This window comes from Eriocheir sinensis, chromosome 42 (assembly GCF_024679095.1).
Source record: "Eriocheir sinensis breed Jianghai 21 chromosome 42, ASM2467909v1, whole genome shotgun sequence".
NCBI lineage: Eukaryota > Metazoa > Arthropoda > Malacostraca > Decapoda > Varunidae > Eriocheir > Eriocheir sinensis.
Genome location: NC_066550.1, coordinates 13,597,942 through 13,617,166, shown reverse-complemented (window position 1 = coordinate 13,617,166; position 19,225 = coordinate 13,597,942). Strand labels below are relative to the sequence as shown.

The 19,225-nt window shown below is 43.9% G+C and overlaps 2 protein-coding genes across 31 annotated transcripts in view; one reads left to right on the top strand and one right to left on the bottom strand.

The window, feature by feature from the left end:
- The first annotated feature begins 30 nt into the window (after positions 1-30).
- LOC127010092 (probable dolichyl pyrophosphate Glc1Man9GlcNAc2 alpha-1,3-glucosyltransferase) lies at positions 31-8,404 on the top strand. Of its 2 annotated transcripts, XR_007762882.1 has the most exons (12): positions 31-172; positions 1,840-1,930; positions 2,307-2,451; positions 3,204-3,331; positions 3,904-4,108; positions 4,440-4,682; positions 4,908-5,013; positions 5,286-5,422; positions 5,625-5,764; positions 6,948-7,059; positions 7,345-7,836; positions 7,944-8,404. XR_007762882.1 is itself a non-coding variant. In XM_050883908.1 (11 exons), exons 2-11 carry the CDS (start codon positions 1,872-1,874, stop codon positions 7,627-7,629), a joined length of 1,560 nt encoding a protein of 519 aa, XP_050739865.1. In that variant the 5' UTR covers positions 31-172; positions 1,840-1,871; the 3' UTR covers positions 7,630-8,404. The 2 variants fall into 2 exon arrangements, 1 of the variants encoding a protein (XP_050739865.1); XM_050883908.1 differs by having other exon boundaries at positions 7,345-8,404.
- Positions 8,405-8,660: 256 nt separating this feature from the next.
- LOC127010089 (activating signal cointegrator 1 complex subunit 3-like) overlaps positions 8,661-19,225 on the bottom strand; it is a 38,749-nt gene continuing 28,184 nt past the window's right edge. Inside the window, exons 32-47 of one of the 29 annotated variants that reach the window (XR_007762854.1) lie at positions 18,773-18,915; positions 18,259-18,396; positions 17,539-17,659; positions 16,880-17,012; positions 16,489-16,606; positions 15,482-15,613; positions 15,010-15,147; positions 13,477-13,698; positions 13,083-13,234; positions 12,688-12,890; positions 11,701-11,795; positions 11,370-11,538; positions 10,522-10,719; positions 9,374-10,273; positions 9,169-9,308; positions 8,661-9,036 (exon numbers count right to left, since the gene is read on the bottom strand). Coding sequence is in view for 1 of the 29 variants with exons in the window: in XM_050883901.1 (XP_050739858.1) it covers positions 10,101-10,273; positions 10,522-10,719; positions 11,370-11,538; positions 11,701-11,795; positions 12,688-12,890; positions 13,083-13,234; positions 13,477-13,698; positions 15,010-15,147; positions 15,482-15,613; positions 16,489-16,606; positions 16,880-17,012; positions 17,539-17,659; positions 18,259-18,396; positions 18,773-18,915 (2,135 nt within the window). In the remaining 28 variants the exon portion in view is untranslated. Of the gene's footprint in view, positions 10,274-10,521; positions 10,720-11,369; positions 11,539-11,700; positions 11,796-12,687; positions 12,891-13,082; positions 13,235-13,476; positions 13,699-15,009; positions 15,148-15,481; positions 15,614-16,488; positions 16,607-16,879; positions 17,013-17,538; positions 17,660-18,258; positions 18,397-18,772; positions 18,916-19,225 lie in introns of all 29 variants that reach the window. The other 28 variants (XR_007762855.1, XR_007762864.1, XR_007762865.1 and 25 more) reach the window with 28 other exon arrangements.

Here is a 19,225-nt window from a genome sequence, read left to right as displayed (position 1 = left end):
ATATAAAGCCATAGTTAGGTTATTAGAGGCATAAATAAAGGAAAAAAATATTTGTCCCCGGCTCGAGATTGTCCTTTAAATGTAAACAAACCAACCTGGCGGCTCGGGTGATGCCTCCCGTCTTCATCAACTCTTCATTATAGTCGATTTACCCGTTTATTTTGACATTTAGGTAAGCAGAAACGATGAATACTCTTTAAAATACAATACTGCGATAATGAAATACCCTAATAACCTCTATGTACTGTGTTTGAAGGGTCCTGCCGGTGTGACGCTTCCCTGATCTGTCAAGTGTGTGATTCCCCACGGCCTGATCACGTGCTGGACTCGCCATTATTATTATTATTATTATTATTATTATTATTATTATTATTATTATTATTATTATTATTATACTTACTGGAGGCTGTGGCCCATGCTAATATATACAGAGGATTCAGTTTTTCTGCCACACATAATTATTATACTTACTGAAGGTTGTGGCCCATGCTAATATATACAGAGGATTCAGTTTTTTCTGGCACACATTATTAAACATTATTATACTTACTGAAGGTTGTGGCCCATGCTAATATATACAGAGGATTCAGTTTTTTCTGGCACACATTATTAAACATTATTATACTTACTGAAGGTTGTGGCCCATGCTAATATATACAGAGGATTCAGTTTTTTCTGGCACACATTATTAAACATTATTATACTTACTGAAGGTTGTGGCCCATGCTAATATATACAGAGGATTCAGTTTTTCTACCACACATAATTATTATACTTACTGAAGGTTGTGGCCCATGCTAATATATTCAGAGGATTCAGTTTTTCTGCCTCACATTATTATACTTACTGAAGGTTGTGGCCCATGCTAATATATTCAGAGGATTCAGTTTTTCTGCCTCACATTATTATACTTACTGAAGGTTGTGGCCCATGCTAATATATTCAGAGGATTCAGTTTTTCTGCCACACATAACAGGGCGGAGGTAGCACTATGGGTATGAGGTTGTGAGTCAGCTGTCAATATTTTTTTTCTTTCCGCAGCTGTCAATATTTTTTCCCGGTAAATATGGAGAATCACTACACAGCTGTCAATATTTTTTCCTGGTAAATATGGAGAATCACTACACAGCTGTCAATATTTTTTCCCGGTAAATATGGAGAATCACTACACAGCTGTCAATATTTTTTCCTGGTAAATATGGAGAAACACTACACAGCTGTCAATATTTTTTCCTGGTAAATATGGAGAATCACTACACAGCTGTCAATATTTTTTCATGGTAAATATGGAGAATCACTACACAGCTGTCAATATTTTTTCATGGTAAATATGGAGAATCACTACACAGCTGTCAATATTTTTTCCTGGTAAATATGGAGAATCACTACACAGCTGTCAATATTTTTTCATGGTAAATATGGAGAATCACTACACAGCTGTCAATAATTTTTCATGGTAATTATGGAGAATCACTACGCAGCTGTCAATATTTTTTCATGGTAAATATGGAGAATCACTACACAGCTGTCAATATTTTTTCATGGTAAATATGGAGAATCACTACGCAGCTGTCAATATTTTTTCATGGTAAATATGGAGAATCACTACGCAGCTGTCAATATTTTTTCATGGTAAATATGGAGAATCACTACACAGCTGTCAATATTTTTTCATGGTAAATATGGAGAATCACTACACAGCTGTCAATATTTTTCCTGGTAAATATGGAGAATCACTACGCAGCTGTCAATATTTTTTCTCTCTGCAGCTGTCAGTATTTTTCCCTGGTAAATATGGAGAATCACTACGCAGCTCTCAATATTTTTTCTCTCCAACAGTTGTGTAGCGGAGGAGAGGCAACGGAGGGAAGATGTTCGGGTTCGCTGTTCTCGGCATGTCCTGTCTGAAGCTGCTCCTGGTCCCTGCCTAGTGAGTCTGCGAGAACAAGCACAAAAGAAAAGAAAAAGAGAAAGGCAAAAAAACAAAGTGCTGATCAACCCCCCAGTTACCTTTCTTCCAACAGCAATCTCGCAAATAATCTCCCTTTTCTGAGTCTCAGTTTTTTTTTTTTTTACAGTAGAGGAAACAGTTCAAGGGCAAAAAAAAAGGAAACAATGAAAAAAAGGCCACTACACTTTATTATGTTCACTCAGATATTCTTAAGTAAATGTATATTATTATCTAAAGATTATTTCAAGCAATAAAGAGATGAATTACACAACCACAGGAATACTAAGACAATAAGTGAATGCAAAGTAGCCACACTCACCACCACTCACACACCACTTTCTCTTTCCCTCCAAAGTCGGTCCACGGATTTTGAGGTTCACCGTAACTGGTTGGCGGTGACCCACAGTCTGCCGCTGGACCGCTGGTATGTGGACCAGACCTCGCCCTGGACCCTGGACTACCCACCTCTCTTTGCCTGGTTTGAGTTCCTGCTGGCAAAGGTTCGTAACTCACTGGTTGGTATTATAGACACTTTCGCTCCTCACATCAGCTATTTCTAAAGGTCAATGAGGGGGGCAGTCAGGTTTTAATGAGTATTTCTTTAGGTTCACGGTACAGAGGAAGGGTCACACTACCACCAGGGTCATAAAACTACTCCTGGAAATGCCAATAACTCCTATGAAAGCCTTGTCAAATAGGTGTTCTTGGGCAACGAAATGTCTTGTAATACGACCCATTGTGTTTATTTATTTTATATGGGATTGAACCAAGCTCAGAACGTCCCATTGTAAGGTTGTGTTTACAGTTGAAGACCCACAAAGTTGATCTCATTATTATTACTATTATTATTATTATTATTGAGATCCATTAAGGAGTATCAAGGGAAAATATTAAAGGATAGACCCAAACAGTCCCCCCTTGATGAGCAGAGTCGAATATGGAAGTGACAGTAAGGAATAAAAACAAATAAAAGAGGGGAAACATATATCAGTTACCCCATCCATCTCTCTCCTTACACTCCCATGCACAGTCTCACCATACAATCCTTCTTAATTCTTCTTTTCCTTCATCTTTTTTTCTCTCTTCCAAGTAGATACAAATTCTCTCTCCTGTCCTCTTTCATATCCTTTCCTCACATACATTCCTTCTCCTTATTACCTCCTTTCCTCTCTCCTTATTTCCTCTTTCGTTTCCTTTCGTCCACATAAATTCAGTGTACGAGGAAGCTCCCTTAGCCTCGTCCCTTCCCCAGGCTGCTCGGTTCTTCGATGCCGCCATGCTGGACGTAAACAACCTCAACTACGCCTCGCCCATGACAGTCCTGTTCCAGAGACTGTCCGTGATTGTGACTGACCTGGTCTATGCTTATGGCTGCAAACTGTGAGTGTAGGGGTGGGTGGCGAGGACGCTGATGAGGGGTGGATGAGGGAGGGGTTAGGAGAAGGGAACTATGGTGGATCTGTGATTGATTTGTTTTCTTTAACCTGGTAGCAGCGACGGGCCAAATTTGTGGCTTTACCGTGTACCAGCGACAGGCCAAATTTTTGCCCTGATATAAACCCCAAAAAATAGATGATGCTTAAACTGATCACAAATGCGTTGATATGTATTATGAAGTGGTTTGCGTGAGTGATGATTTTTTCTCATTTTTCTTGCTTAGAGGGAAGGGCCTTTAAGAAACATGATCCCCGCAGCTACCTGGTTAATTTAAGTCCTGTAGAAAATGCAAGGAGGGGAGTGAGTTCCTTTCCATAAATATTTCTTCTAAGTCTTTATAAATCTCTCCTATATATACATTTTACCTCATCTTTTTCTCTTGTCTCTTCCTCTCATCTCCATTCCTCTCCTCTCTCTTCTTTTTTCCTCTCCATTCCTCTCCTCTCTCTGTCTTATACTCGTGTAACTAACTTCTTTCTCCTCTCTTCTCATTTCTTCTCTGTCTCTCTCATCAGGTGTGGAGAGGAGGTGGGCAGGGCGGCTGGTATTATTAGTGGCGGTGGCGGTGCAAGCAAGAAGTTATCATCGTCAGCAGCGGGGGCGGCCGTCGGGGTGGTTCTCCTGACCAACGCCGGGCTCCTCCTGGTTGACCACATACACTTCCAGTACAACGGTTTTCTCTTCGGCATTCTCTTCATCTCCATTGCTAGAGTGTTGCAGGTACTTATGTTCATCACCCTCAAGCATATCTGTACAGTTTTTATCTCTTCTATCCTCTTTTTTTTCTCTTATAATGAACTTTAATAAATTTCTCCTCACCCCCAGAGAAGAGAAATTAAGATTGCATGATGGTTCTCCCCTCCATATTATCTTAAGCACATCTATATTTTCTATCTTAACTGATGAACAACACAAAATAATTCTCCTTACACCCCCAGAGAAGAGAAATTAAGATTGCATGATGGTTCTCCCCTCCATATTATCTTAAGCACATCTATATTTTCTATCTTAACTGATGAACAACACAAAATAATTCTCCTTACACCCCCAGAGAAGGGATATCGAGGCTGCCTTCTGGTTCACCATTCTCCTCAACCTCAAGCACATCTACATCTACCTCGCCCCGGCTTACTTCATCTACCTCCTCCGCTCCTACGTCCTCCTCGGCCCCGCCTCGCCCCGCCCCACTTCGCGTCTCGGCCAAATCTTCCGCCTCGTCAAACTTGGGGTGATTGTCCTTGGGGTATTTGGGCTGTCCTTTGGCCCCTTCGTTCTCCGAGGACAGCTGGTGCAGGTGGGTGTATTGGTGGTAGTATTCCCTCTTCCCTTAACCCCATACCTCCCTCTCCCTCTCTCCCCCTTGTTTCCCCTCCCTGTTAATCCCCATATATATAACATCCCCACTCCATCACCTCAGTACCTCCCCTCTCCCTCTCTCTCCTAACTAACCCTTCACATACACACACACACACAATAAATAAAAATAATAAATAACAAAATAACTCGCTCCCTTCCATAGGTGTTGACTCGGCTGTTCCCCTTCCGCCGAGGTCTGAGTCATGCCTACTGGGCCCCAAACTTCTGGGCGCTGTATAACTTTGCCGATAAACTTCTTGTTATTGCTGGTGAGTTTTTTTATCTTATTTTTGTTCCGCCAATAAAAACGGAAAAAATAGTTCTTGCCAATAAAACCCGAATTCCTTGCAAAAGAATGACAATAAAATCATATATCAGCAATTTTTCTATAATCAGATGTCCTCTTCTATTTATTTTTTGTGCTATAACATGCACACAAAACACTAATTCCCCACAGAAAACACCCCAAACAACATACATTAATAATTTTCCTATAACCACATGTCCTCTTCTATATATCTATTTATTTATTTCTGTGCAGGAGGGCGGCTGGGGTGGAATGTGGCTCGACAGGGTGCGGCCAGCATGACGGGTGGGCTGGTGCAGGAGTACAGCCACACCGTGCTACCCTCCGTGTCCCCACCCGTTGCTATGATCTTAACCGGCCTTTCCATGCTGGTGGGTGCTGAGTGTGTTTTGTGTGTACCCATTTTTGTCACAATCTTTCTTTATCTCTCTCTAAGCTTACTAGTCCTTAAATCGATCTTGCTTAATTCTACTTCACACTCAATCAGTCACTCATAATCTTCCAGTTACTATTTTTTTATATGATATAGAATTTTTATCAAGACACATTAATATTTTCCTTCCGCCCCCACAGCCCTGTCTGGTGATGCTGTGGCGCTCACCCAACAGTCCGTGGCAGTTTGTTCGTGCGTTGGTGCTGTGTGGGTTCAGCTCCTTCATGTTCGGCTGGCACGTACATGAGAAGGCTGTGCTGATGATGGTGCTGCCCCTAGGGTGTGTACGAGTGTGTGTGTGTATTTACCTAGTTGTAGTTTTACGCTAGTGTGGTCCCGTCTCCGTATCTGTATTTGTCCAAGTTTTTTGCACTCTTCGCCAATACTACATCCTCACTTAGTCTGTTCCAAACCTCTATATTTCTTTGCAGGAAGCTATATTTCTTTGTCTCTCAAGCATCTCCCCTTCCTCAATTTTTTACTGTGTTCTCTTGTGTTCCTGGTGTTTATTCCTTTTCTTAGTAGTAACTTCTCATTATCTACTTCTTCCTGTGTGTGTGTGTGTGTGTGTGTGTGTGTGTGTGTGTGTGTGTTCGTTTCTACTCAGACGCTCAAAGTCTTCTTCACTTGTTAGAAAAGTACAGCTAGATTAATCAGTCATTCAGTTAGTCAATCAGTCAAATATACTATCACTTCATCTCTCTTATTCTCAGCTAAATTAATCAGTCAGTCAGTCAGTTAGCTATGCCATCACTTAAGTCTTCCTAAAATGAGTCAGTCAAACACACTACTTAATATTTCTTTCTCTCTTTTAGTTACAAGTCTTTAAATCAGTCAGTCAGTCAGTTAGTTAGTTAGTCGCAATCTTTCTGTATCTCTCTTTAAGCTTACAAGTTCCTTAAGTCAGTCAGTCACAATCTAGTTTAATATTCCTCTAAGTACACAAATCCCAAAGTTAATCAGTCATTATCTAGCTTAATATTCCTCTAATCTTACACATCCCTATATCAGTCAGTCAGTCATTATCTAGCTTCATATTCCTCTAAGTTCACAAGTCCCAAAGTCAGTCAGTCAATCAGTCATCTTGTTGAATCTTCCTCTAATCTTACAAGTCCCAAAAGCAATCAATCAGTCAGTCATCTTGTTGAATCTTCCTCTAATCTTACAAGTCCCAAAAGCAATCAATCAGTCAGTCATCTTGTTGAATCTTCCTCTAATCTTACAAGTCCCAAAAGCAATCAGTCAGTCAGTCATCTTGTTGAATCTTCCTCTAATCTTACAAGTCCCAAAAGCAATCAATCAGTCAGTCATCTTGTTGAATCTTCCTCTAATCTTACAAGTCCCAAAAGCAATCAATCAGTCAGTCATCTTGTTGAATCTTCCTCTAATCTTACAAGTCTCAAAATCAGTCAGTTAGTCAGTCCATCACAGCCACTCAGTCAGCCTTCCGCACTCCCTTCCAGTCTGCTGTGCCTGGTGCGGAAGGCCGAGGCGCAGGTGTTCTGGTTCCTGAGTGTGGTGGGTCATTTCTCACTCTTCCCACTGTTCTTTACACCCCAGGAGGCGCCCATCAAGGCAAGTGGTGGCATATCCCTTACCAAACTTAAATATCCGTTCAAACACTCTTAAATTGTACCCTAGTCCTTAAACTAAGCTAATCCCTTCCTTTATACAGTAACCTCTCCTGCATATATGTCCCTAAAACACACATGGTAACCAGACATTCCCATACAGGTACTGACTCTTCTCCCTTTATATGGTAACCTAACCCCCTTAAACTAACCTAACTCCCTCCCCTTAAACAGTACCCTATCCCCTTATATCCCTAATACACACACAGTAACCAGACATCCCGTACAGGTTCTAGCGCTGTTGCTCCACGCTCTCTTCACACTCCAAGTCCTGAGGGGGCAGTGGGGTCCGTCTCTGTGTAACGCAATGGAGTGCCTCTTCCTACTGGGCCTGCTGCCGCTGTTCCTGCTCCTGGAGGCTGGGCCGGGGCGCTTAGGGCTAGGGGAGGGGCTGCCGTTCCTTCCCCTGATGGCTGTGTCGGTGTACTGTGCCCTCGGAGTGATGTATAGCTGGGTGAAGTTTTCGTACCTGGTGCTCGCCGGACAGCGGAAGGTGAAGAGGAAGACTAACTGAGGTGGTGGAGTGTGTGTGTGCATGTATGGTGATGATGTTTGGTGTAAGGGGATGAGGAAAACTTAACTGAGGTGGTGGAGAGTGTGTGTGTGTATATGTGTGGTAGTATGTGTTGGTGAGGGTGTGCATGTGTGGTGAATTTAGATGGTATGTAAATGTGGATGAATTTGTGATGTCTGTGGTGGTGAGTAAGTGACCATTGAGGAGGTGGGTGGGTGTGGTGATGAACTGAGATGGTGTTTGGTGGTGAGGATGTGTGAATGTGGTGATGAACTGGTGATATCCGTGGTGGTGAGTGAGTGACCATTGAGGAGGTGGGTGGGTGTGGTGATGAACTGAGATGGTGTTTGGTGGTGAGTATGTGTGAATGTGGTGATGAACTGGTGATATCCGTGGTGGTGAGTGAGTGACCAATGAGATGAACTAACTTACATTCCATCGCCGCTGTGTCCTCTGCCAGCCATCAAATGAATAATTAAAACGTTCTTGTTACAGATTTAATCATTTATACTTTATACTTCTCACCCTTAACAAATGACAGCCAAATAAAGACATAAGGAAAATGATCTTGTTACATATATAGTTAATCTGTTTATCATTCATCCTTAACACATGACAGCCAGTGGATAAGACTTTGGTCATATTACAAGACAGTTTCGTTTCTCACATAAGCTATTTTTAAAGTGCAAAGAGAGGGTCAGTTGGGTTCTAATGAGTGTTTCTTGAGGAAGGGTCACACTACCACCAGGGTCATAAAACTACTACTGGAAATGCCCTCAACTCCTATGAAAGCCTTGCCAAATGTGTTCTTTTAGGTTCATGGTACAGAGGAATGGTCAAACTACCACCAGGGTCATAAAACCACTCCTGGAAATGCCCACAACTCCTATGAAAGCCTTGCCAAATGTGTTCTTTTAGGTTCACGGTACAGAGGAAGGGTCACTACCACCAGGGTCATAAAACTACTCCTGGAAATGCCCACAACTCCTATGAAAGCCTTGCCAAATGTGTTCTTTTAGGTTCACGGTACAGAGGAAGGGTCACACTACCACCAGGGTCATAAAACTACTCCTGGAAATGCCCACAAATCCTACGAAGGCCTTGTCAAATATGTGTTCTTGGGCAGCGAAATGTCTTATAATTCAACCCTCAGTAATATATCCTTGTTATAAATATTGGCTTGTCGTTTATCTCTCAGCAGTAGAATCAAAATAGACATGACAACTTCAACTTAACCGAAAACAATATCCTGTCGCTGCGAGATAATTTAAATAAGGAAAACAAGAAAGAAGAAGAACGGGAAGGGACAGAAAATCATGAGTAACAATTTGATGATAAAGATACTTGTGATGTGAAGAAGGAAAGACCACAACGCCATCTAAATTCACCACACACACACACCACCTCCTCAGTCTTCCTCACACACCCTCACCACTAAACACCATCTAAATTCATCACACACACACCATCTCCTCAGTTAGTCTTCCTCACACACCCTCACCACTAAACACCATCTAAATTCACCACACACACCACCACCTCCTCAGTTAGTCTTCCTCACACACCCTCACCACTAAACACCATCTAAATTCACCACACACACCAGCTCCTCCTCAGTTAGTCTTCCTCACACACCCTCACCACTAAACACCATCTAAATTCACCACACACACCACCTCCTCAGTTAGTCTTCCTCACACACCCTCACCACTAAACACCATCTAAATTCACAACACACACACACCTCCTCAGTTAGTCTTCCTCACACACCCTCACCACTAAACACCATCTAAATTCACCACACACACCACCTCCTCAGTTAGTCTTCCTCACACACCCTCACCACTAAACACCATCTAAATTCACCACACACACACACACACACACCACCATCTCAGTTAGTCTTCCTCACACACCAACACCAGTCCATTCACACACCCTCACCACTATACACCATCACCATAACATAATCTAAATTCATCACCAAGAAGCAATAACAGGAGATTTGAAGCTAATAAGGAAGTTTCTGCCATTATACTTAAAGGAATTAATATACGAAAAACAAAGAGATTAGATATGGACATTTCTGGTTACCGAGAGAAAAGGAAATACATAAATAACTAAAGATTTGATGATAAAGAAGTTTCAGCCGTTGCACTTGAAGGAAGAAAAGATCAGACAAGGGAATGAATAAGCAGCTTGACAATAATAATAATAATAAAGAAAATTCAAATAAATGACAAGAATTTACGATGACGAAGAAACTTATACATGAAAAAAAAAAAGTAAAAAAAAGTAAAAAAAAAAAATGCTAAGGACTTTTCTGGAATTTTTCTCTCGTAGCGAAGAAATTAAATGAGGAAAAAACAAACAAAAAAAGCCACAACGAGAGAGAGAGAGAGAGAGAGAGAGAGAGAGAGAAAACAACAAACAATCTCTTTCTCTCTCCATCTATCTCTATCATCATCCCCTTATCTATTCCTCCTCCTTCCTCCTCCTCCTCCTCTCTGCCTCTGCTCTCGGCTTCCCCAGGCTTGAGACGGGGACCTTGCCACCTCCGCCTCCTCCTCCTCCTCCTCCTCTTCCTTCTCTTCTTCCTTCTTCTTGTTGTCCGAAAAGCAGGATTTCATTACTGGAAGCATGTCTGGGGGAGAGAAAATGGTAGTGGTAGTAGTAGTAGTAGTAGTAGTAGTAGTAGTAGTAGTAATGAGATGAGTACACAGTCAGAAAGCTATACTACTTCTACTACTACTACTACTACTACTACTACTACTAACTTAAAATAACTATCTTCTCTATTCCTTTCTTACCCTTTTTCTCATTTCCCTTCCCTCCCTTCCTCCATTACCACAAAAAAAAACAATAACAATAACAACAACAACATCTATTTACCTGGTGGGGGAGGGAGCCACTTCTTATTACTCTCCTCCTCTTCTCCCTTCTTCTTCTCCTCCTCCTCCTCCTCCTCCTTCATCCACTCCTCTTCCTCGTGGTTCCGAGTTGCTGGCACGACCCTGAGGGGGATGTCATACTGCTGGTCCAGGAACAGGTAGCCATCGGACATCAGGTAGAGGGTCAGCACAGAACGACCTGGCAAAGCAAAGATCAGGTCAGGTTTGGTTGGGTTGGGTTAGGTCAGGGATGCAGGGGTAAGGTTAGGTTAGTGAAGAGAGGGAAAGGGAAGGGATAGGAAGGGTAGGGAAGGAAGGGACAGGAGGAATGAAAGGGAAGGGATAAGAATGAACATGATAGAAAAAGAAGGGAAGAGGTAGAAAAGGAAGGGTTGGGTTAGGTCAGGGATGCGAGGGTAAGGTTAGGTTAGTGAAGAGAGGGAAAGGGAAGGGATAGGAAGGGTAGGGAAGGAAGGGACAGGAGGAATGAAAGGGAAGGGATAAGAAGGAACATGATGGGAAAAGAAGGGAAGAGGTAGAAAAGGAAGGGTTGGGTTAGGTCATGGATGCAGGGGTAAGGTTAGGTTAGTGAAGAGAGGGAAAGGGAAGGGATAGGAAGGGTAGGGAAGGAAGGGACAGGAGGAATGAAAGGGAAGGGATAAGAATGAACATGATAGGAAAAGAAGGGAAGAGGTAGAAAAGGAAGGGTAAGAAACAGAAGGAGCAGGAGGAATGAAGGGAATGGGGGAAGGGATGGGAAAGTTGGCTTAGAGAAGGGAAGGAAGAGGCTAAGAAAATTAAGAAGAAAGAGAGAAGGTAGAAATTATAAGGTGCATCAGAAGTCCATACCTGTGTTAGTCGGTGTCTTGAAGGAGAGCTGGTACGTTGAGCGGCCCCTCACACCCGACACACGCCGCAGGGCAACCAGGTCACCACTCTCCGCCTCGCCCAGCACCAGGAACCAACCCTCGTCCTTGGGCTTGGGGAACTTCTGCGTGTGAACCCTGAGGTCATGCGCCTGGAGGGGAGGTCAATAAGTAAGGTGAGTGTGGAGGAAGAGGGATATGAAAAGGAACAGAATGAGGAGAAAGATGAGGAGGAGGATGAAGAGAAGGGAGGAAAGGGTAAATAAATGAATGAATGAATGATTAGGGTGACAGGGAGGACCGCTAATACTCACCCTGTTGAGACGTGTTAGGGTGACCGCCAGGGTGTATTCTTGCCCTGCCTCCACCTCCACCTCTGTACTGGCGCCACTGTCTCCTCGGCCTCCTCCTGCGATAGAAATAAACAAACAAAAAAGTCATTATATTTGAGTACGCAGTTGATTCATATGTGTTTCCTTACTAATGAGACTTTCTATACAACAAAGTGAGGTCATTCTTTGTTGATTTATGCCATAAGGTGCTGGCTATCATGTGTTTGAAGATACCCTAAACTTAACCTAACATAACCTAACAAAACCCCAAACAGTTACTACAGGTCTTGACTCAGAAAATTCATATATGCTTCCTTACTAATGAGACTTTCTATACAACAAAGTGAGGTCATTCTTTGTTGATTTATGCTATATGTTGCTGGCTATCATGTGTTTGAAGATACCCTAAACTTAACCTAACATAACCTAACAAAACCCCAAACAGTTACTACAGGTCTTGACTCAGAAAATTCATATATGCTTCCTTACTAACGAGACTTTCTATACAACAAAGCGAGGTCATTCTTTGTTGATTTATGCTATATGTTGCCAGCTATCATGTGTTTGAAGATACCCTAAACTTAACCTAACATAACCTAACAAAACCCCAAACAGTTACTTTAGGTCTTGACTCAGAAAATTCATATATGCTTCCTTACTAATGAGACTTTCTATACAACAAAGTGAGGTCATTCTTTGTTGATTTATGCTATATGTTGCTGGCTATCATGTGTTTGAAGATACCCTAAACTTAACCTAACATAACCTAACAAAACCCCAAACAGTTACTTTAGGTCTTGACTCAGAAAATTCATATATGCTTCCTTACTAACGAGACTTTCTATACAATAAAGTGAGGTCATTCTTGGCTGATTTATGCTATACTACTACTACTACTACTACTACTATTACCACTACTACTATTCTACACACACACACACACACACACACACACACACACACACTCACCCAAGGCTACATTAACGTTCACATGTGCGTGTCCCCTCCTCCCGCGCACATACACGCTCACAGCCACGCGGGGGAGATGCTGCAGGGTGCGATGGACGGCCTCCACCTGCCCCTCCTCCAGGTAGTTCCGCAGAGGAGCCGCAAGCACCTCATACCTGTCACCCCTCACGGCTTCCATCAGGTGGGGGAGTGTGGGGTGGTTCCTGTGGGGGAGGAGGAGGAGGAGGAGGAGGAGGTTAGGGAGGAGGACAAACACAGAGAGAGAGAAAGAAAAAGAAAGATGTTTGAGGAAATAAAAAGACAGTGACAGACAGGCAAAAAGAAATAGAAATAACAAAAATAAATAAATAAATCATCGTAAAAATAAATAAATCACCCTACCCAGCGCACCCTACCTGAAGGCGTCCAGGGAGTCGTGGGTGATGTGCGGCAGGGTGAGGAAGGGTGCGTCGGTGTGCCATCTGGCCTGCGTCACCATCTGCATCACCATCTGGACTTGGAGGGCCGCTGCCAGCCACCCAGCACACCCACACATATCCAGCATGGCCTATGGGGGAGAAGGGAAGGGGAGTGTGTGTGTGTGTGTGTGTGTGTGTGTGTGTGTGTGTGTGTTTGTGTGTATAAAAGAAAATATTTAGTGTATTAATCTCCCCTCAAAAGTATTGCCACTCCCAGTACTAACACGTTTAAAAATATTACGCACCCCATGACAAAGGATATTACCATTGCCATATATGAAGAAAAAATATTAACTGCCAAACACACACCAAATCTAACCTAACCACCCACCTGCAGTATCCTAATCGACTGGTCCAGGACAGACTTGGTATCCGTGAGGTAGTCGACGCAGGGCAGGGGGAGGCGGGAGAGGTGCGCCTGGAGGAGGAGGAAGGTTTTGGTGTGCGGGGAGTCCAGCGTGTACTGACTGACCTCCAGTGGGCACGACTTGGCCAGGTCACCGTTGAGAAGGTCCTCATTGTGGCGGACTGGAAGCTCGGAGTACTCGTGGGCCTGAGAGGAGGAGGAGATAGGAGATTAGGAGAGGAGTAGAGAAGAGGAAGAATTGAGGAGAGAAAGAGATTAGGAAAAAAGGAGGAGGAGGAGGAGGAGGAAAAGAAGAGATTTGAAGAATAAAAGATGAAAAGAGGAGGAGAGAAGAGGAAGAAATGAGGAGAGAAAGAGATTAGGAAAAAAGGAGGAGGAGGAGGAGGAGGAGGAAAAGAAGAGATTGGGAGAAGAAAAGATGAAAAGAGGAGGAGAGAAGAGGAAGAAATGAGGATAAGAGAAGAGGAGAGAAAGACATTAGAAAAAAAAGAAGAGGAATGGAATAGGCAGGAAAGAAAACAGAGGAATCAAGGATATTAGAAGAATGAAATAAGCAGAAAGGGAAGGAGGATAACAAAATAAAGGAGAAAGAGAACAGAGAGAGAAAAGGAGAAGCAGGGATTAGGAAAAGACAGAAGGATGTACGCAGGAAGGGAAGGAGGATAAAAAAAAAAAATAAAGGAAAATGAGAACAGACAGACAGAGAAGACAGAAGGGATTAGAAAGAGACAGAAGGATGGCATGGAGAGGAAAAAGAGCAGAGGAGGAAGACAGTTATAAGACAGAGACATAATGGAGGAGGTGAAAGATATTAAAAGCAACGAAATGAGTAGATAGAAAGGAGGCTAAAACATGTAGAAGGAAACGAAAGAATAGGAAGAACACAGAGACATCACACAGGTAGGAAGGAAGGAAGGGAGGGGACGAAGGGTTACGAGGGAAGAGAACAGGAACGCACAGACAACAGAGGAAAGGGTTATGTGGAACGAAAACAAGCATAGGAAGAACACAGAGACATCACACAGGTAGGAAGGAAGGGAGAGAGGGGACGAAGGGTTACGAGGGAAGAGAACAGGAACGCACAGACAACAGAGGAAGGGGTTATGTGGAACGAAAACAAGCATAGGAAGAACACAGAGACATCACATAGGTAGGAAGGAAGGGAAGGGAGGGGACGAAGGGTTACGAGGGAAGAGAACAGGAACAGCACAGACAACAGGGAAAGGGGTTATGTGGAACGAAAACAAGCATAGGAAGAACACAGAGACATCACATAGGAAGGAAAGAAGGGAGGGGACGAAGGGTTACGAGGGAAGAGAACAGGAACGCACAGACAACAGAGGAAGGGGTTATGTGGAACGAAAACAAGCATAGGAAGAACACAGAGACATCACATAGGTAGGAAGGAAGGGAGAGAGGGGACGAAGGGTTACGAGGGAAGAGAACAGGGACGCACAGACAACAGGGAAAGGGGTAATGCCGGGAGGCCCAACCCACCTCCGTCATAAGCTCCATCAGGGCCTCCAGGGTCATGTCCGGCTTGAGCTTCTCGTGGAACAGCTGGATGGTCTTGTGTGAGATGTAGTAGAAGGAGGAGATGCGGCCTAGGGGTGTGGCTTCGATGCTGCGGCCGTCCTGGGAGAGGGGGAAGGGGGGATGAGATGAGATGCTGAGGATGTTTTTTTTTGGTTTGTTTTGTTTTCTTTCCTTCTCATTTTGCTTCCTCTCTCTCTCCTCCTCCTCCTCCTCTTTTATCTCCTCTTCTCCCAGCTCCTTCTTTCTCCTCCTCCTCCTTTTTCTTTCTCTCTCTCTTTAATGCTCCAAATTCCTTCTCTCCTCCTCCTCCTCCTCCTCCTCCTCTCTTCAATGCTATCTACATTTCTCTCCTCTTCTTTCCTTTCTTCCTATCTCAACTAATACTACTACAAAAACTACTACCACTACTACTACTACTACTACTACCACGCACCTCGCCAACGCCCACACAGTTTGCTTCCGCCAGTGTGGCCAGCGCGCGGTCCACGGTGGATGACAGCAAGTGGTTGATGGCCTCATCCGGTTTTGCCTCCTCCTCCAGCTCAAGCCCATAGTAGGAGGGGTTCTGCGGGGGAGGAGAGGAGAGGTTAGAGGAGGAGGAGGAGGGATAGAGAGAGAATAGTGTAAGATCAGAGATAGAGGCGGAGGAATATATGAATGAGGATTGGAGAAAGAAAACAGAGAGAATGAGAAGGAATGAGGAAAAGGTAAGATTATCAAATGAATTATATAAAAAGAAGAAAACAGAAAAAGGGGAATAGAAGGAATGAAGAAGAGAGAGAGAGAAAAGAGAAGAGACGGAGAGAATGGGTGGAATGGAGGAAGAGAGAGAGGAAAGGGTTAATAAGGGAGGAAAGAAAAGGGAACAGAGGAAATGAAGAAGAGACAGAAGGAGAGAGACAGAGAGGAATGGAGGAGGAGGAGAGAGGATTAATAAGGAAGGAGAAAAAAGGGGAATAGAAGAAATAGAATAATGGAGGAAAAAGGAAATATAGACAATGGATATGTGATTGGAAGATTGCATTCTCTCTCTCTTTCTCTCTCTCTCTCTCTCTCTCTCTCTTAGTTACTCTTTCTCGCTTTCTCTCTCATTTTCTCTCTCTCACATGCTTGCTCTCTTTCTCTTTCTTCCTTACTCTCTCTCTCTCTCTCTCTCTCTTGCTTGCTTTCTGTCTCTCTCTCTTGCTCTCTTTTCCTTGCTCTGTCACTCACTTTTGTTTTTCTCTCTCTCTCTCTCTCTCTCTCTCTCTCTCTCTCTCTCTCTCTCTCTCTCTCTCTCTCTCTCTCTCTCTCTCTCTCTCTCTCTCTCTCTCTCTCTCTCTCTCTCTCTCTCTCTCTCTCTCTCTCTCTCTCTCTCTCTCTCTCTCTCTCTCTCTCTCTCTCTCTCTCTCTCTCTCTCTCACTTAATCCCCCCCCCCTCTCTCTCTCTCTCTCTCTCACCTGCAGCAGCCTCCTGAAGAAGTAGGTCCAGGTGAGGTAGTCGAGGGCCTCCTGCTTGGTGGTGATGGTGCCCGCCACGATCTCTGCGTTCAGGTGGTCTGGCAGCACTCCCTGAAGGCTATAGGGAGGGGGGAAGGGGGAGGGGGAGGCTGGTTATTTATTTATTTATCATTTATCTCATAGTAAAGGAAATAGATCAAGGGGTGATTTGTTTACAGAGCTCTTTCTTTCTCTGTCTCTCTCTGTGTGTCTGTTCCATTTCTCTCTCCCCTTTAATTCTTTCCTATCACAACTACTGACTGATCCTTCCTCCTCCTCCTCCTCCTCCTCCTCTTCATATGCTATCTTCCTCAATCTCCTCTGTCTTCCCTGTAATACTCCTCCTCCTCACCTGGACTCCACAGGGAAGGGCTCGTACAGGAACTTTTTGTAGAAGTGTTTTTTCTGGTCGTGGACGAGGATGACGGCCACGCCCTCGTTGTCGAACTGAGGACGCCCCGCACGCCCCATCATCTGCAGCACGTCTGGGGGGGAAGGGGGGATATATGGGTGAGAGGGAAGGGGTGAGAGGGTGAGGGGGAGAGACTGGGAGGATGTGTGTTTGTGGGTTTCATTTTGGGTATACAAGAAATTTGAGTCTTTTTTCTTCTTTTTATCGATAAAACTATCCATATTTTTCTCTTTTTCATCTCCTTAACCTGCTATCTATTTTTCCATTCATTTCCTCCTTTTCTTGTTTTTCTCAACTCTTCCACTTCTATATGTTTTTCTTCCACCTCCTCCACCAATTTCTTTCTCCTTCAACTCTTCCACTTTCATGTTTTTCTTCCACCTCCTCCTCCTCCTCCTCCTCCACCAATTCCTTTCTCCTTCACCTCCTCCTCCTCCTCCTCTTCTTATTTTTCTTCTTCAACTCTTCCACTTTCCACTGTTTTTCTTCCACCTCCTCCACCAATTCCCCTCTCCTCCTTCACCTCCATTGTCAATTTCTCCTCCATGTCATCCACCAAGATCTCCACCTTCTCACTAGTTTCTCCTCCTCCACTTTACCTGTGATCGGGAAGTCCACATATCTCCTGGTCTTCCCGTCATAGTATTCTGTTCCCTTCACGACCACCAAGTGCGCCGGAAAGTTGACCCCCCAGGCGAGGGTGGCGGTGGTGATGAGGACCTGGGGGAGGGAGACTATTAATATAACAAAGAAAATCACAGCAAAATAACTTATAATAACAGAAATAAACAGATGCGGTCTATGTTGTTTATATGTGGTAGATTTGTACACTCTCCTCTCTCCCACATCTGTATTCTCTGGTTGATGAATTAGATGGAGAAGGTGGTTAGAAAAAGGAAGAGAAGGTGAGGTTTAAGGGAATATTGGCTATCTCTCGGCCACTCCTCTCGACATTTTTGTAGGAGCAGTGAGGAGCAGGCTTTTTTTTTTTTTTTTTTTTTTTTTTTTGCCCTGAACTGTTTCCTCTACTGTAAAAACAAAACAAAAACAGTGAGGTCAGAAAAGAAGGTGAGGTTATATGGACATGGAAGCAGAGCAATACAAACATGAATCACACACACACACACACACACACTAGGTAAACACACACACACACACACAAACACAAGCAGGACCAATTAAAAGTTTGTCAAATTTCATAAAAAACACACAAAACACAAACATATACAGTTCTCTCCATCTCCGTAAAACAATAAACACAAACACACACACACACACACACACACACACACACATACAGGTACGCCCAAGCCACTCACCTGTATTTTCTGGTTGACAAAGAGCTCCTCCACCACCCTCCTGTCCCTCTCAACCAGGCCAGCGTGGTGCAGGCCAACCCCAAACGACAGGCAGAGACGGAGGTTGTCATCCTTTACGCGGCTTATGATCTGCTCCATCTGTACGGGCGAGGAGGAGGAGGAGGAGGTGAGAGGTGGAGGAATGGAGATGATAGGAAAGGGAAGGAGAGGAAAAAGAGAGAAGAAAGGGAGGGAAGGAGAGTGTAGGAAGAAAAAGGAAGGGAAGGATATGAGAGTGAAGGAAATGAAGCAAAGAGAAGGGAAAAGAGAGGACGGGAAGAATGGTAAGGAGACAAGGAGAGGAAGGAAAGGAAGAAAAAGAGAAAATGGAAAGAGGGTGGCATCAGGGAGGCAGGATAATTGATGTGAGGAGAAGCAAGGAGGAAGGTAGAAGGAGAAAACAATTAGATGAGAAACAGGGTCAAGAAACAACCTAACCTCCTCACCAAACCTCACACTCGGCACACACACTCACCTCATACTCAGGCAGCTTGAGCCACTGTTTGGGGTTCGCCTCCACCACCACAAAGCCCATGAGGTCCATCGCGGTGAGGCGGGTCTGTCGGCGCGAGGACACGAACACCAGCACTGGCTTGTCGGGGGAGTACTGCTTGATGGCTGAAGGAGGGACGGAAGGGTTACATTAGAGGAATAGAGGTTAGTTATTCAATAAGTTCGTTAGTCAGTCATTTCATTATTTATTTCTTATTTCATGAAGAAGAAGGACTCGCTCTCCCTACTCAGCTTACAAAGAACGAATGTCTCTCTCTCGCTCTCTCTCCTTTGTCACCCTATAAAAGAACACTCCTTCCTTACCCTTAAAAGTACATTCCTCCCTCCCTTCTCTCCTTGGAATGCCCACTTGTCCCTCTCTCTCCCTTCTCACCCTATAAAACAAGTCTCTCTCCCTTCCTCCTCCTCCCTTGCC

Coding starts and splice junctions, on each gene's coding strand:
- LOC127010092 (XM_050883908.1), top strand. CDS start 1,872: ATGTTCGGGTTCGCTGTTCTCGGCATGTCCTGTCTGAAGCTGCTCCTG. Junction 5,423..5,624: donor TAACCGGCCTTTCCATGCTG/GTGGGTGCTGAG, acceptor CCGCCCCCACAG/CCCTGTCTGGTGATGCTGTG. Junction 5,765..6,947: donor ATGATGGTGCTGCCCCTAGG/GTGTGTACGAGT, acceptor ACTCCCTTCCAG/TCTGCTGTGCCTGGTGCGGA.